The sequence below is a fragment of the Gekko japonicus genome, unplaced genomic scaffold (assembly GCF_001447785.1).
Source record: "Gekko japonicus isolate JY-2015 unplaced genomic scaffold, Gekko_japonicus_V1.1 scaffold280, whole genome shotgun sequence".
Lineage (NCBI taxonomy): Eukaryota > Metazoa > Chordata > Lepidosauria > Squamata > Gekkonidae > Gekko > Gekko japonicus.
Window position 1 is genome coordinate 1,161,568 of NW_015173130.1, and position 16,657 is coordinate 1,178,224.

Sequence of the window (16,657 nt, forward strand, 5' to 3'; positions counted from 1 at the left end):
ACCCCTGCCTTTTATCATCGCAGTGTCTGGTTTGGGTTGTGGGATTTCAAGACGGAGGCAAAGCACACTTGCAGGAGAACTGAGACTGTCTCAGTTTTGACCTTTTTGTTTTCTTTTGGGAGGTTCTGTGTAAAGCACCAAGTAAATTTTAAATGATGCCTGGGGTGGTAGTAATAATAATAAGCAAGAAGACTAAGGAACAATTAGGAACAAGTATCCTCACAGGAAAAGTTAAAGACTGGATTTGTTAAACCTAGGACAAAAAGCCCATGTAGCCGAGGCTAGTCCAATCTCATCAGATCTCAGAAGCTAAGTAGGACTGGCTGTTAAGTCGCTCGCTTAACAAAGTAGTCGGAGAGTGATTCAGCAAAGATTCAGCTTTATTCATCAACTCGAACACAACTCCAACACGGATCAACATCTGATAGCCAGAACAGCTTTCACATTGCAGCTGTCTTGCTTTTAAACTCTCCCGGCTAATGTAGCCACGCCTACTGTACATTTACCAACCAATAAGGTTGTATGCATAAGGACCAATCACAGACGTTCCCGCTCAGGGAGCTTGCTGAGAAGTGATTGGTTGGTTCTTCCTGGGCTACCAATGCGATTGGATGGATTTAGATCCTAGCCCAGGACGAAGCTTAACATGGCAAGTCGATTATGTTGTTCACATACAGTTATGCATTCAATGGCAGCTATTGAATACATTACACTGGCCTTGGTCAGTATTTGGATGGGACACCACCAAGGAATACCAGGGATGCTATGTAGCGGCGTGAAATGGCAAACCTCCTCTGAATGTCTCTTGCCTTGAAAACCCTACAGGGTCACCACAAGTCAACTGTGACTTGATGGCAGAAAGAGAAAAAAAGAGCATACAGGAGGCAAGTCACAGGAGCTGTGAAATATCTAGAAAGCTGTTATGAAGAATAAAGATTAGGGATCCCAAGTCCCCCCGGGGGGCAGGGAAACCCCCGCCCCAGCGGCCTTTTCCCCGGCGGCGCCAGATCGGGCCCCGGGGGGGACTCCACCCCGACGTGCGCGTCACCCGGAAGTGATGCAGGCACGCCGGGCACGCTGGGGGAGGGGCCACGGCCATACAAGGGAAAACTCTATGGTTTTCCCTTGTATGGCCGTGGCCCTGCCCCCAGCGTGCCTGGCGTCCTCCCGTCACTTTCGGGTGACATCCGTGCGGTGCACACGCGCGCACAAGACGCTGTCCGGGAGCCCCCCGCTCCCGGCGAAGATAGACTTGGCAACCCTAATAAAGATGCACTATTTCAGTGCATCTATTCCTCACAGTACTTACAGGCAGAGGTGACTACTCTGTGTTCTTGAGTAAGAAGAACTTGCCCAGGCAACCTTAGCTGGCATTTCATAGTAAGTGCAGGGATACAACCACAGGGATGAAGCCTTTTCTATTTCCCTAGGAGACTTCCTATACTTCTATTCTACAGGTTGTAATAGTTTCATGAATAGCTAGAACAATGATATGTTCCAATGAAGATGGTTCCAGTGGGTCAGCCATGATAGTCTGAGGCAGTAGAACAAATTTAGAGTCCAGTGGGGCACCTTTAAGACCGACAAAGCTTTATTCAAGGTATGAGCTTTTCTGTGCATGTACACTTTTTCAAATACATTGGAATGGAAGGTAAAATTCAAACTTATAGACAGAGGCTGAGCAGCAAACTAACCTGTAACATGATGCTATGTTCCAATATTACCCTAAGGATCAAACTTCAGAAGTTATAAAATCGTCTTCTTTGGGGTTTTTTAAAAAGGTATTTAAACATCTATCAAGGATCATGTAGGAACCTTTACACACATTTAAAAATTCTGCTATGGCAGTTCCATTGCTGGACAAATGTACACTGGCCAATAGCTTATGTCATGTACACTGGCCAATAGCTCATACTGCCTTTTCCACACAGCATACCTAAATAAAATGGCAATGATTTTTAGGGGAAGAATCCTGGTTTACTGAGTTTAGTAGTCTGATTCCTGGGAAACAGCAGGGAACATTGTAGGGGCAGATTTCTTCTCTAGAACACGAGAACTAGACTACAAGACTTTGCACATGTTGAATAACGCACCTTCAGTCCACATTCAGTGTATTTGAACATTCATTTGCAAGTGGATTTTGCCATTTCATGCTGTAGAATCCAGTTGGACTGTGCATTGAAGGTGGATTGAAAGTGCGTTATTGAGCACGTGTGAAAGCACCCTATTAAAAACTCTCTTTTATTCCACCGTGCTATTATTTCATATATAATATGTTGTGCATTCAGCCATTTTCTATTTTTACACTTAGACTTTCCTGGCTAGAGCTTTATTGACATTTTACCAACTTTGGCAGCTGAGGAGGTCCATCATGATTCAACGAGGAAAACTTCCCTCCCATGGTGGAATGCTCCGTCAGGCATTCAAGCATAAGGATTTGCTCCTGAGTAAAGCTCTTCACAGCTCCTAGCCAGAGAGCCTTATAAGGCAGCTGAACAGCAGAGAATGGCATCTGGGGACTCCATGGGGCATGCTGCACTGGGGAAGAGCAGAATAGCTGGGGCAGTTGCAGACAAGCCCATCCTGAAAGCGAGCAGCAGTGCCATCTCTAGGTTTTTCTGTGGGGTGGGGCTTCAGACAGAGGGCAAGGTGAATTGCTCCTTCAGTTCACTCTTGTTGCTGCTCAGTCAAAGAGGCTACCACCTACATTTGCCAGTAGGCCTGGAGAAAAACGCCTTGTCCCTTTGATAGAGGTGTAATGATAGGGATGCCAATCGCCAGGCCTGGAGTTCTCCTGGAATTATAACTGATCTCCAGACTACAGAGACCAGTTCTGTGAGGGGAAATGGCATCTTCAAAAGGTAGACTTCCACAGGCGTCACCTCCAAATCTCTAGGAATTTCTTAGACGAAGGCCCCGTTTACATGGTGAATTTGCAGCGGGAGAGCCACGATTGGATGGCGGATTTTCTGGGTGCGATCACACCACAACATCTGGCAAGTGGAGTGCACCCGTGGCATGCTGCCGAAAATGCGCGATAAAAAAACCTCCTCAAAGGTAGTAGCAAACGGTTTGCCATGGGCTGCCTCCGGACTCCCTTGGTGTGATCGCGCCGGCGTGGCTTTTCCCTCCGTCCATCTTTGTTGCTGCGCACACGCTGAGGGCCAGAACCGTGGGTTGCCGCCAATGCGTCTGATCGCATTATCGTGTGGCTAATTGCAGCGCCGCAAATAGCCACGCCCTCCCCCCCATGTTTTCCGGCCCGTGTGACCGGGGCCTAGATTTGGCAACCCTACTTAACTTGTGGAAATGGGCAGTTGAAATTTTCCGTGGTTTGGAGGTAAATAACATCACCTGGTAAATAACAGCCCACTAAGCCTCTATGAAAGGGACAGGACATTTTGGTGTAGTGGCTTGGTGTAGTGGTTAAGAGCAGTGGACTCTAATCTGAAGAACCGGGTTTGAGTCCCTATTCCTCCGCATGAAGCCAGCCGGGTGACCTTGGTCAGTCACAAGTTCTCTCAGACCTGTTCTCTCAAGAGCAGTTCTCTCAGAGCTCTCTCAGCCCCACCTACCTCACAGGGTGTCTGTTGTGGGGAGGGAAAGGGAAGGTGATTCTAAGCCACTCTGGGACTCCAAGTGAAGGGTGGGGTACAAATCCAACTCTTCTGCTGCTGCTGTTCCTCTTCCTCCTCCTCCAGGCCTATTGGGAGCCCTAGCACCACCACCTTTATGTGTAGGCTTTCTAACTCATTCGGATGCCAGCTGCCTGGTGAAAAAATATCCTGTCCCTTTAAGGTAAAGGTAAAGGTTCCCTTGCTTGAAAGCCAGTCGAATCCGACTCTAGGGTTGCGGTGCTCATCTCCGTTTCAAAGCCGAAGAGCCAGCGCTGTCCGAAGACGTTTCCGTGGTCATGTGGCCGGCATGACTAAACACCAAGGTGCACAGAACGCTGTTACCTTCCCACCGAAGTGGTACCTATTTATCTACTTGCAATTTCTTGCTTTCGAACTGCTAGGTTGGTAGGAGCTGGAACTAGAGACTTTAATGGAGGCTTAATGTTGGGCCATTTACCAGGTGATGTTATTTACCTCCATGCCATGAAAAGCTTCTCTACCCATTTCACCATATAAAGTTTCTATTAAAGGGGTGAGGCATTTTTATCCAGGCCTGTTGGCAGCCCTATAATAATTCACTTTTAACCATGATATTTCTCTGGGATCCCTTTAGTTCCTCACAGGGCCTCTTTTCTGTTTTACTACCTTCAGGGGCTTCTTCTGTTTTTCATATCTTTGTGGGTTTTTCACTTGGAGGCTAAAGTCTCTTTCAGATCAAAACTTCCTGGTTGGCTCACCAAATGTAACCCTCAGTCAGGGGAAAAGACAGTAAAGGTAGTAAACATCAACATTTATTTCTAGAAAAAAGGCCACAAACGACAACATCTACAGAACTAAAATCACATCAGTAAACGAGTCTGCTTCTTCCTTTTCCTGGTGTGCCACTTGCTTATTTCTTGAAGAGGCCATAGCATATTTAAGAACACAAGACTAGAGCTAACTATTACAACCTTTTTTACACGCAGGCAGCAATTGTAGAAAAAAAGCAGGACCAGGAGATCGTCAGTGTCTGGGATCCAGGGATCTGGGATCTTGCTGGATGCAGGGATCTAGGAAACTGTGGGGATCTGGGCCTTGGCAGGGGCCCTATGAGGCCATCTCCAGATGCCAGACTTGGCTAATAGTCTTTTTTAGATTTGGGTAATGGATGTTGTTACATGTGTTCTTTTGAAACTGGGTTCCCTCAGAAGGACAGCCAAGGGCCACTCACAGTTGGTAGATTATAATTAATGTCAGATGCAGTCTGACAGAAGAGCCCAGTTGCTGCTCTAGCTGATACCTGGCTAGGCTCCAGCTAGAGTCCTTTCCACAGTAATATCCCCCTTTTGGAACTCAGCTCTTTACCGTTTTAACTACCTCTGTTTACCAGTGACAGTCTCTATTTTGTTATTTTTGTCCTTGTTAAATCACTGGCCCATTTCAGTTTTAGTAGAAATTAAGACCTTATCTTTTTTGAAAGCATTCCTATTATCTAGACTGGCATCACTGAGAGGATGGTTTTGGCAGAGAGAGCATTAAACCCTCTGTGTTCAGTTCCAGTCACCTCAAAAATACCATAAATGTATAAAAGGTCCTGAAAAGTAGTCTTGTCCTGACCTGGATAGCCCAGGCTAGCCCAATCTTGTCAGATCTCAGAAGCTAAGCAAGGTCAGCCTGGCCAGTATCTGGATGAGAGACCTCTAAGGAATGCCAGGGTTGTAACACAGAGGCTGATTTCGCACTAGAGCTGCCTCGATGTTGCGCCGCCGTTTGCCCCGATACTATTGGTCAATTTCACACCCGAAACCGCAGGGCTGCATTTGACCCACGACTTCGCCCGATTTCCTCCGCAGTTTTGTGATCCTCAAAAAACAGGATCACGAAACTGTGGGGGAAATCGGGCGAAGTCGCGAGTCGAAATGCAGCCCCGCAGCTTTGGGAGTGAAATTGACCAATAGTATCTGGGCAAATGGCGGTGCAACATCGAGGCAGCTCTAGTGCGAAATCAGCCAGAGACAGGCAATGGCAAACCACCTCTGAATGTCCCTTGACTTGAAAACTCTATGGAGTCACCATAAATTTGCCGTGACTTAACAGCACTTTCCACCACAGAAAAGGTATATACACACAACTTTATTCTGAGGAAAATCTGAAGAATCTGGCAGTTTTGAGTTTTGAAAAAAAAATCCAGAGGCCAATTAAACAAGATGCTCAACTGCTATGGGCCCCGGTCACACCGCAGGAAAAGCTGGAGCGGAAGTGCGGCTTTTTAGAGCCGCAGCAAAAGAGAAGCGCAGCAGCGGGATCAGACAGATCCCCCGAGCTGCCGGGCATATGCTCCCCAGCGTGATCAGATGCCGAGGGGGAAGCCATGGACACGAGGCGAGTCGGCTGCGCATGTGTGCACCTGCGCAGTTTGGCCGGGGCTTCGCATGCTGCGGGAGATGGGCGCATCGGCGATCACACAGCTGCCCATGCCACGGATTTTTTGGGTAGGTACTAGTGCTTTGCAGGTTTATTTTAAATCCGCATCTTCGGCTGGAGGAGACGGATCAGGGACGGGTGCGTGCCACTTCCCAGATGTTGCGGTGTGATTGCGCCCACTTGATGCGCCCCTGATCCGTCCTTCTTGCGGATCAAATCTTCCCGTGTGACTGGGGCCATCTCTGGCCCCAGCTCCTACCAATCTAGCAGTTCGAAAGCAAGAAATTCCAAGTTGATAAATAGGTACCGCTTCCGTGGGAAGGTAACAGCATTCCATGCATCTCGGTGTTTAGTCATTCCGGCCACATGACCACAGAAATGTCTTCGGACAGTGCTAGTTCTTCGGCTTGGAAACTGAGATGAGCACCGCAACCCTAGAGTCGGATTCGACTGGCTTTCGAGCAAGGGAAACCTTTACCTTTAAAGAAAGTTTATATTTTTCACAAGGCAGAGAATTTATTTATGAAACCAAAGAGATTATGTTTACTAGGTTTACAAGAGATTATGTTTACTAGGTTTACAAAAAAAGGGGGGGATTAAAAGGTTCATGGAGATTAGCTCTGTCCGAGCATATTTCCCAGAATAGTTAAGTGGAACCTCCACATTCAGAGGCAGTATACCTACAGGTACCAGAAAAAAGGATGATTTGTTAGGGGATGGATGGCTCATGAATAGAGGCATCAGGTTAGCTCTTGCTGAAAACACAGTGCTGGATTTGATGGACCTTGGCCTGATCCGGCAAGGCAGTTCTATGTTTTTATTTTCACTTGTCCTGAGATGAGGCTAAAATAATCCAGGTAGGACCCAATGTCTGTATGCCTCGCTTTCATCAAGTCTTTCTTGCTTCTTGGAATTCTCATGCTGTATAGGTAGGTGCAGATTTGGAACTAGCCACATATTTGATAGATTTTTTTAAATCTGGCTAATGTTGCAACAATGCCCCTTTCTAGAATAGCGGGAATTGGGTACTGTATGCATATAGACAGGTCTGTGCATTCCACTGGTTAGCAATGTTCATAACTTGTGTAAGGATGAGATCATCAGGGCTCATGCAAAAAAAAAGATTTGGGGAAACTGCAGAGGGAAAAGTATGTAAACTGCTGACATATTCAGATGGTAACACTAATAATGAACAGGAAATGGGGTATCTATTCCTCCCCAATCATTATATCCATGTTTATTGTAGAAAATCCTGGCTTTATCAATACATTCATAGTTGAGAGTGCTGGGTATGGATTTTGCCGCTAAAGTTCACGTACTTGGTGCAGACAGGTTTAAAAAGCAAAATGTGAATTCGCTGTACTTAACATCACTCACCATAACCTAAGACAAAGAACTCCAGCTTGCTAGTTATGACTCACCCAATGAGCTCCCCCAGTGGGCACAATGGGGGCTGGCTATGTTTCCCCACCAGTAGTATTTATTTATTTATTTATTTAAATTTATAACCCGCCCTCCCCACGAACGGGCTCAGGGCGGCGTGAATGCCCATATCTGGATGGCCCCGGTTAATTTTATTTCAACAGAGTTCAAAAGCTAAGCAGGGTCAGCATTGGTTAGTGCTCAGATGGGAGACCACCAAGGATAGCCAAGGCTGCTACGGAGAGGCAGGCAATGGGAAACCACCTCTTGGCTTAACAACTCTACAGGGTCGCCTTAAGTCCGCTGTGACTTGATGGCACTTTCTGCCACCATTAAGTGAATGCTCTCCTGGGCACGGTCTATAGTCACATATTCCTTTGCAAGTACTATGGAAAAAGCCCTGCCCCTGGCTAAGGGGAGAAGGTAATTTTCACAAGTGCTAACCATGCTGATCCATTCTGGTTTTATTTATTACATTAGTAGCCTATCCGTCCTCCACCAAGCTTAGGTTGATATACACAACTCACATTGCAAACCCTTTCCCCCCCCTCATACCACCCCTGTGAGCTAGATGGAACTAAGAGATAGGAACAGGATCAGGGCTATTTTTGGGCAGGAACGCACAGGAACAGAGTTCCGGCTGACTTCAGAGTTGCCCACGCCCACTACAGCCAAAACCTTTGCATGTGTGGCTACAGAGGGAAGGCCTGGAGAGAAACCCCCCCCCCCGGCGACTCAGAGGCAGGTGGGCCAGGGGGGCCCTGGAAGGCCTTCCCCAGCCTTCCTTTCAAGGGGGGGGCTTGCCCTGGTAAGCCAAGGAAAGGCATGGGGTGTGACCTGATATGCTAATGAGCTGTGCTGTCAGGGGTACGGCCTAATATGCTAATGCATTTCTGCTGTTGGGTGTGGCCTATTATGCTAATGAGGTCCTGCTGGGCTTTTTCTACAAAAAAAAGCCCTGAACAGGATTAAGACCTCCCAGTAAATTTTGTGGCTACATAGGGATCTGAGCCTGGATCTCTGTTTACACCAGGGTTGCTAACCTCTAGGTGGGGCCTGGGGACCTCCCAGAATTACATCTGATCTCCAGAGTACAAAGATTAAAGTGAATGTGCTGAGAAGTGTGTAATTCTGGTTAGATTGCGTCCAAACACTGTACCCATGATACCATGCTGACACTGCCTTGAATTTTGACTCCAGTTCATTTATTATTTTTTCCCTTTTCCTATCATGCCAAATATTCCAAAACTGTTATTCTTTGCAAATAATTACTAAGAACACATTGACACATGAGCCTGGATGTCAGCTGAGCGGGCTAACTGGAATTCTTTTGTGAACAGAGAGCTAACATCACTAGCACAGTTGAGAATATCCGTAGAGTCGCAGTGCGAGTACACAAAATTGGAATGTTACTAATATTATTTTTTCAAAAATTCAATGGCATTATAATAACTCTTGCCAAATGAGACTACTTGATTTCCAGTGTGTAAAGTTTACCTTTCCATGCTTCCACTTCATTAGACATGTATTCAAAACATTTCAAAATCCTAGATTTGCTTTATTCTCCCAACTGTATTCTAGGGTATGTGGTATCAATATGTATGTAGTGGTGTACATATGAGCATCTAAAAGTGTCCCCCCCATCTTTTTCAGATGAAACGGAAGCAGAGAATGCGCCTGCATCAGGTCAGTCAAGTGGTTATGCGCCCAGATTAACTGTCTACTATTGCATAGACAACAGTGTATTTCACTTACATCTGCAGAGCAAGATTAAACTTGTTTCATGGCTTCCTCCAAAAAGCTCTGAGAACTGTAGTTTTGTAGGCATGTTAAGAATTCTGTCCAGCAACCATACAAATCCTAGGGCTGTTAGGAGATCGGGGGGACTGTACTGGGAGGCATTTGATCTAATACTGTTTGGACATAAGAAAAGTTGAAACCATCTTGGCTAAAAAGAAGTCTCATTATTTCTGTGGATAGTATGTCATGTCTTCCTGAGTACACATAGTAGTTGATGAAAGGGCCGAGTTAGATGTTACGGTGTCCATGGGTCAGACCTGTGGATACCATAATGTTTACTTTGGCTCTAATACATAAACAAGCACACAAACCTGGATTCTGTATAAATGCACACTGATGAGCCATCTGAATTGAAAATTCACCAGATTTCAAATATTTGCGCATTTCTATTTTCTACTCTATATTTTAAAAAAATCTTCCTTCAAAACGTGTACAACTCTAATACTATAGCTATATATCATTATAATGCATGTGTAACATGTCAAGGTACATTTTACAGAGTAAATTAACTAATTCCTACAGAATTAAGTAATACTTAAATTCTGAGGAAATATGATCAGACTGCATGAGAATTCATGTAATGTACAGTTCCATCGTTTTTTAAAAATTTCATTGATTCACAATATTTTTTCCCCATAATTCCATCTCCATGGTGACTAACAACAATTTAAAATACAATTCACAAATTAAAATCAATGAATGTAGCAACAGCAAAATGATGTCCTCCACAAAAAACTTATGTAAACAAAACAGATTTAATGTCACACTAAGAAATGAGGTACCAAGTGAATATTTGTGGGGATACCATCACATCATTCCGTGCCACCACTGAAGAAACCCTGTCCCCAGAAGATACTAGCCTAAGTGAGGGCATCTGGATCGGGGGCTCCATTAACGTCAACTACTGAGCAGCTTCATAGAATGACTCATCAATTAGCCAGATCCCAGGTCTCTCCCAGCTTAGTAGACCAACACCAACAATTCAAACTGTGCCTAGAAATTAACATGAAACCAAAAACTGTCTTTTGGAGTTATGGATTCAGAGAAAATGTTTACCACCTGGCTACCATATTCTTTACATTCTGAACTATCTGAAATATTTGACACTATACAACATATGCCCTGACCTGTATAGCCAAGGTTAGACTGGTCTTGTCACAGCTTGGAAGCAAAGCAGGTTCAGCCCTGGTCAGTATTTGGATGGGAGACCTCCAAGGAAGTCCAGGGCTGTGATGCAGGGGCAGGGAATGACTAACCCACCTCTGAATGTCTCTTGCCAGATAAGCCCACCAAAGGTCGCCATAAATCAGCTGTGACTTGACGGCAGAAAAACAAAAAACGTATTCTGCCCATTGTAGTGACTTGGCTACAGTTACTTTAATTTATATTGACCTGGAAATGTGACATTAAGGCATCCTTGTGTTCCTAACTCATGGGAGCAGTCTTCTGAACGGTTGGGAACAATAAAAGAAACCCACTGCAGAGACTGTCATGCTTGTCACAGTGAGTCAATGAATACTTCCTATAATGGATAATCCATTTCTGTGTGCAGGCACTGTTTAAAAATCACAGTTTAAGTTTCTAAATTCATTTTTAAAAGCACCAATGCTGTAGGATTCCTTCCAAAACAATAACTTCAAAATTATGTAATGCACTGCATTAGAAATCATTATCGATCATTATGAATTACATAACGTTAGGGGAAAGGTGGCATTTTACAGAGGACCATCTGTTGATTTAGGAATGTTCCTCTTTCCTCCCTTTAATAGATTATAGCTTTTACAAACTGAAAGGAATGCAGCAACTTGAGTAGGAAGTAGCTTTCCAGCAACTTCTGTTTTTAATACAGAGCTTTGAGCCTACAATAGTCTTTGAGCCCAGCATAGTTGCTTGCCCATCACTCATTTGAAGTGAAGCACTAGCTACATTTGATAGGGCTCACTCAATGCTCTGTGGGAAATAACAGTTCAACTTAGAATATATTTAGGAGTACCAACCTGAAGGTGGGGCCTAGTATTCTCTGCGATTTATGACTAGGATTGCCAGCTCCAAATTCCCAGAGATATGGGAACTAGGGCTGCTAACCTCCAGGTGGTGGATGGAGATCTCCTGCTATTACAACTGATCTCCAAGTGACATAAATCAGTTCACCTGGAGAAAATGGCAGAGCTTCTCCACCAATTGCCTATCTTTTCTTTGATGAACCTGAGATAAGTGTTAAAGGAGTATCAGGGTTTGAGAACTCAGGCTGAAAATAATTGCTTTGTCCAGAGGAGGTTCTGTGTGCTAACAAAACTCAGCAGCTTCCCATTTTGTTCACAATCCCATATATATGTTTCATTCATGTTAACAGTCTAACTTTTGGCAGCCCCTAGCGATTCATGCTTTGGGGCATATCAAGCTGTTATGCTGGTGCAACATCGAAAAATGTTTATGTTAAGCCAGCATGGCAGGCAGGTATGCCAGCGCAAATGTTTATGATCAGGGTGTTTTCTCTCAAAAATGTGCTTCTACTTCCTATACAGAAAATAAACCTCAGGAAGCTGACAGTGTGCCAGCAAAAGGTGAGTGAAATTGTTCTGTGAAATCTAGACACGGGCAAAATGTTAGTAGATACTATAACAGTAGTTTGCATTTTCTACTCCCCCCCCCCCTTTCTTCTCCTTCTTCTCCTTCTTCTCAGCTGTCTAGCTCAGTTTAACGCAACTTTCAGGTTTTTGTCTATACAACAGCATAAGGAAATGATGCTGTTCCTTCAGATGTACCTGCTCTAATGGAGTTCAGAGAGATCCTCCAAGTTACCCAAAGAACTGATCCCGCCCTCTTATGAAGAAACTCAATGCATTTATTTTACAGGATGTACAAAAAAAAAAGCTATCTTCTGGTTTTCTTCCCAGAGGCTTCACCTCCAAACATTAACTCTCTATTCACTACCTAAGCCTTTTGTGTACTCTTTACCACAGTACCGTAAACAAAACAAGCTCTGTAGCCTAGCCTGCTATAACTGTCAGTATCACATGCCCTAACCTATCAAACTTTCACAATATGGAAGATGACAACTTCAACTGAGTTGACTGGAACTCCAATCAGTAAACAGCAGTATCTTTGAGAGATGGATTATCTCATATTATGTATCATCAAAGAGTTGTTACTGTTTTGCCTTAACGTCCTGATTTTCCACACTATCAGTGTATTCCATAGGTCAGAAACCAATGGCTCCCTTGTTGTTGGATCTAAGGGTTCCTTTCTACTAGGTTCCCTCTCCCACACCCCATGGAGTAAGATTTCCACCATTTCTCTTCCATTCTTTCTACTTTCTTTCACTCTTCTATCAACTCTATGGGCAGAAGAGCCTCCAAAGACCACTAAATGGTGTATACAGTTTCTCTAGTATGAAAATTATAAAGCAAAAATTTGATTTCTGCTGTATTTCTGTGACATTTTGTGTTTAATATGCAAATCCTGAACACTCTACAAAGGATCCAGAAATCTCTATTACTAGTTTAGCACCTTAGATAATTTTCCTCCTAGGGTTTTTCATAATGCATAGTAAAAAAAAAAAAAAAAAACCCTTGGGTGTGGCCAAGACCATTCTTTGGATCTCCAGCTTTAATAGCAACCAATCTTCATTGAAACCAGTGAAAACTGCTTCCCAATCATGAGTTTTGAGCCAGAATTTTGATTATACAGTTATGAAAATCTAGAATACTCATTCATCTATTCAGGATTTCTTTCATATACAGGGGTGGAATGGGAACTTTAAATGGCCCAGGATCAAGCCCAGCTGAGTGGTCTTCTGGTGAACCAGCACCACAGGGGCCACTCAGCTCAGACCCCGCTAGCAGTGTGACTGATGAGCATGGGCCCACCCATTGCCTCTGGTGGTGGTGCAGGAAGATGCAACAGATGACACTGTTGTTGTTGCTGACGGACTTGAACCAAGCAACTCCTGCAAAAGTGGCGGAGCTACTGGTGTTTGACACCGCTTGTTTCTGACCACCAGTGGCCCTTCAGTACAATAGCCCACTGGGAACTTCCTGATAAATTAAATGGCCAGTTAATCACCACCAGTACTAACAATTTTGTTTTGTTTTCTTATTTACAGAAGGACTGAATTAACAGCAGCCTTGCAAAACTCACAGATCCCAGTAGCATATTTTACTGACTTCATTGCACATTTTTCTTTTGTCCAGCATTATCCTGTGTATGAAATATAACTAACTTTTGTTTTCTCATCTGTTTCATTCCATACGGTGCTTCTGTTCAACTATCGCTTTCATTTAGAAAACACAGCTACTGTAATGCTCTCATCAACTGGAATGATAACATGAATCCAAAACCATTTTGCTCATTTCTTTCTTTAGATTTCATCCATTCAAACATTTAATGAACTGTCTGCATGTTTCATTTTAATTCTGCATCAAGGTCCTTTTGTATTATGTTAAAACATCTGCACATTTTGCATTAATGTGTTCTGTAAATCACAGTATAAAATCTCAGCTGTCTAGAACCCCAGGCTTAAGGACTTAATATTTTTGAGCAGCTATGCCAGACAGTGGACATGGGTAGATTTAATTAAAGACCATAGAAAATCCAGGAATCCAGTAGTCCTGGAACAAACACAGGCTTTCCAGTTAGTTCAGGTCTCCTAGGGATGAAAGTAAGCCAGAAAGGGCTGGTGCAGCGTACCAGTAAGAAAAAGGATAAACTGGAACTTCCCATCTACTTTGACCCATCCGTCCCCTGAGAGAAACCCTAATAAGAAGAAATTTAACTTATTTTCACCACCACTTAGGCCTTGGCCATAATGCCTATTTTGGTAGCATTATTGGCAAGGACCCAACTGTATTAACTCATCCATGTGATAGACGAGATCTCACATAAATCACCATGACTACAGCCAGCAGTACTGCACAATGAGGTCTGCTACTTCCACAGGGTCAAAGCAAGCTCCCATAATGGTGGGTCATAAGATAAGATCACACACACAAACACACTCACACCCTATATTTCATAATGTATTTTTTGGGATTTTCCAGATGGAAAGTCTTCTCCAGTTGTGGTAGATGGTTAGAGCTGTACTAATATTTTTTGGGGGGAGCAGCTTTCTTTTTTTGGTCAGGCTGAAAGATTTAAAAAAATTGATCAGCAAGGCTAGAACAGGATTAAGGCTTGGTATGATTAGATCATTCATTCATTTATGTTGATTTACTGAACTGCCTAATCCACCCAATATGTTACTGGTTCTCTGTAACAAACAATTCTGTTTGCACCAGATTGTCTTCATCTTGTTCTTTTTATGCATTATGTTGCTAAATTATTCCATTACAGTTTTACTTGCAGAAGAAAAAGAGAGTGATGCTTTTAATTTTTCCACCAGGTCTGCTCTTCTTTGGGTATTTGTTATCTTTTGATAACATTGCTAACACAGATCAGATCAACATTTGTTCACTTTCAACAGATCATGATTATTAATGCCATTTCTCCACATTATTTAAGCTGTCTGTCCATCCAGTTCTAGCAGTCAAAGAACTAGGAAAAGTGGATTGTTACAATTCTTCCATTCCATTAATCAAAGCAGTTCCATTGGCATACATTATTTTCACATCCATAGACTGTTTGCATCACAAGGGAAACACACAGAATGATTGTTATTATATCCACCCTTTATTTTGCTAAAAAAAAGACCAGCTGGTGAAACTGCAGTTGTCACACCGCATGCCCAATAGCTGCTTTTGTTTGCCCAGTTCTACAAGTCTTTCAACAAGAATGTGGCAAACTAGATTCTCCCTAATCTGACAATAATCTTCCAAGGATTATGCCAGTCCTCTGCCTTGCACTATTTTTCTAACTGAAAACTCATCTGCAGGAGAAAAAAATCCCACATATCTAAACTGCAATGTCAGAATCAAAAGAGAATTTCCCCCCTAATTTTTGTTAACAGCCTATTGAAAAAGTAATTGCTTCAAACATAAAACTGGCTTCCTCGAAAATGCATTTACTCATATGAGTAACAACAGTTTTCAGGTTCTTTATCACAAGCAGATACGCATATAGTACCTTGTAGTGTTTCAGATTAATCACATAAATAAGGCCTGAAACTACTTGTGACTGAAAATATGAAATCCTGGCTCCAGGTAAACAAACAGGATTCATCTCACAAGCTGTAATTTGTACAATGTTTCTATCTTTTCCAAATGATTTCATCTTAATTTTTTTTCCTTCCAAATACAAACAGCCTTCTGAAAGCCTGGACTGAAATAATGGTTTTTGTCTTTCATAGTATGTACGTCGTAAAGTAGGAATCCAGTGGCACCCTAAAGACTAATGAAATTTATTCCAAATAGCAGTTCCAAAGGTGTGACTGAAGTTGTAGGAGGGATGCTTCACTTCATGGCCCCAGTGCACATTAGGCTATTTCATCTTAATATATTGTAGAATCTCTTGGCAATGCATCTACTTTGATCCTTAGCTTGTTGCAGCCTTACCAAGAGCACACAGGTTAAAACAGGAGTCCCCAACCTTTTTGAGTCTGTGGTCACCTTTGGAATTCTGACATGGCGTAGTGGGTGAAACCCTAAAATGGCTGCTGCAGGAGGTGGGTCCATCCATAAAAATGATTGCTGCAGCTTAACTTCAGCCACACAGTGAAGATCCTTGAGCTGGGGTGGCAGCTGTCAAAGCAATATTTTTTAAAAAAACTGCACAGCCAATCAAGTTCCCAACACTCAGTCAGAAGACTTGCTGGGTAAAAGCCCAACTTGGTCCTATCCACTTCCAAAACACTCGGCGGGCCCTACAAGTATAGTGTTGGAGACTCTTGGGTTAAAGCATATATTGCTACGGTAACAGTAATGTATAGAAATGATATTTATAAATTAATGTTGCCAAGACTTTTTCAGCCTTTTTAAAAAAATCACTCTACCTTTTAAGGACCTTTCAGGTTTTTATCAGCTGATTAAAACTGCAAAGTGCATTACATGGTGCATTCTAGAATGGGGACTATTCTCATACCTGCAGAATGGTTCTTGTCTTAAATATGTTACAGATCAAAATACAATCAAAACTTGAAAGAACATTGCTATTATAACATTATATATTATTAGGTACTATACAATATTAAGAATAATATTGTGGTTATATATTTTCTCCATTCCTAAATTAAAACAGAATGTTAATTGCATGATATTGTTTATGATTATTATTAGGCACCAGGCAGCCAAAGTTAAGCACATTTAAGTCCCATTGATCACAGTGGAATAGAGCTAGACATGTGGTTAACTCTCCTTTAGAAATCGATGAGACCCAAAAATAACTACACTATCAGTCTTTTTTTTTAATTTAGAACATCTAACTTAATTACAAAGGGGAAAATTTATGTAATCCCATAATTTTGGATTCATCTTCTGCCAATG

At 42.9% G+C, this 16,657-nt stretch overlaps 1 protein-coding gene across 8 annotated transcripts in view; it reads left to right on the forward strand.

Annotated features, from left to right (window-relative positions):
* The window catches only part of MYBPC1 (myosin binding protein C, slow type), a 134,945-nt gene that overhangs the window by 25,661 nt on the left and 92,627 nt on the right, over window positions 1-16,657 (forward strand). For 5 of the 8 annotated variants that reach the window (XM_015422091.1, XM_015422094.1, XM_015422097.1 and 2 more), the window contains exons 2-3: window positions 9,096-9,128; window positions 11,768-11,806. In XM_015422091.1, coding sequence (XP_015277577.1) covers window positions 9,096-9,128; window positions 11,768-11,806 — 72 coding nt within the window. The remainder of the gene's footprint in view (window positions 1-9,095; window positions 9,129-11,767; window positions 11,807-16,657) is intronic. The other 3 variants (XM_015422093.1, XM_015422095.1, XM_015422098.1) reach the window with 1 other exon arrangement.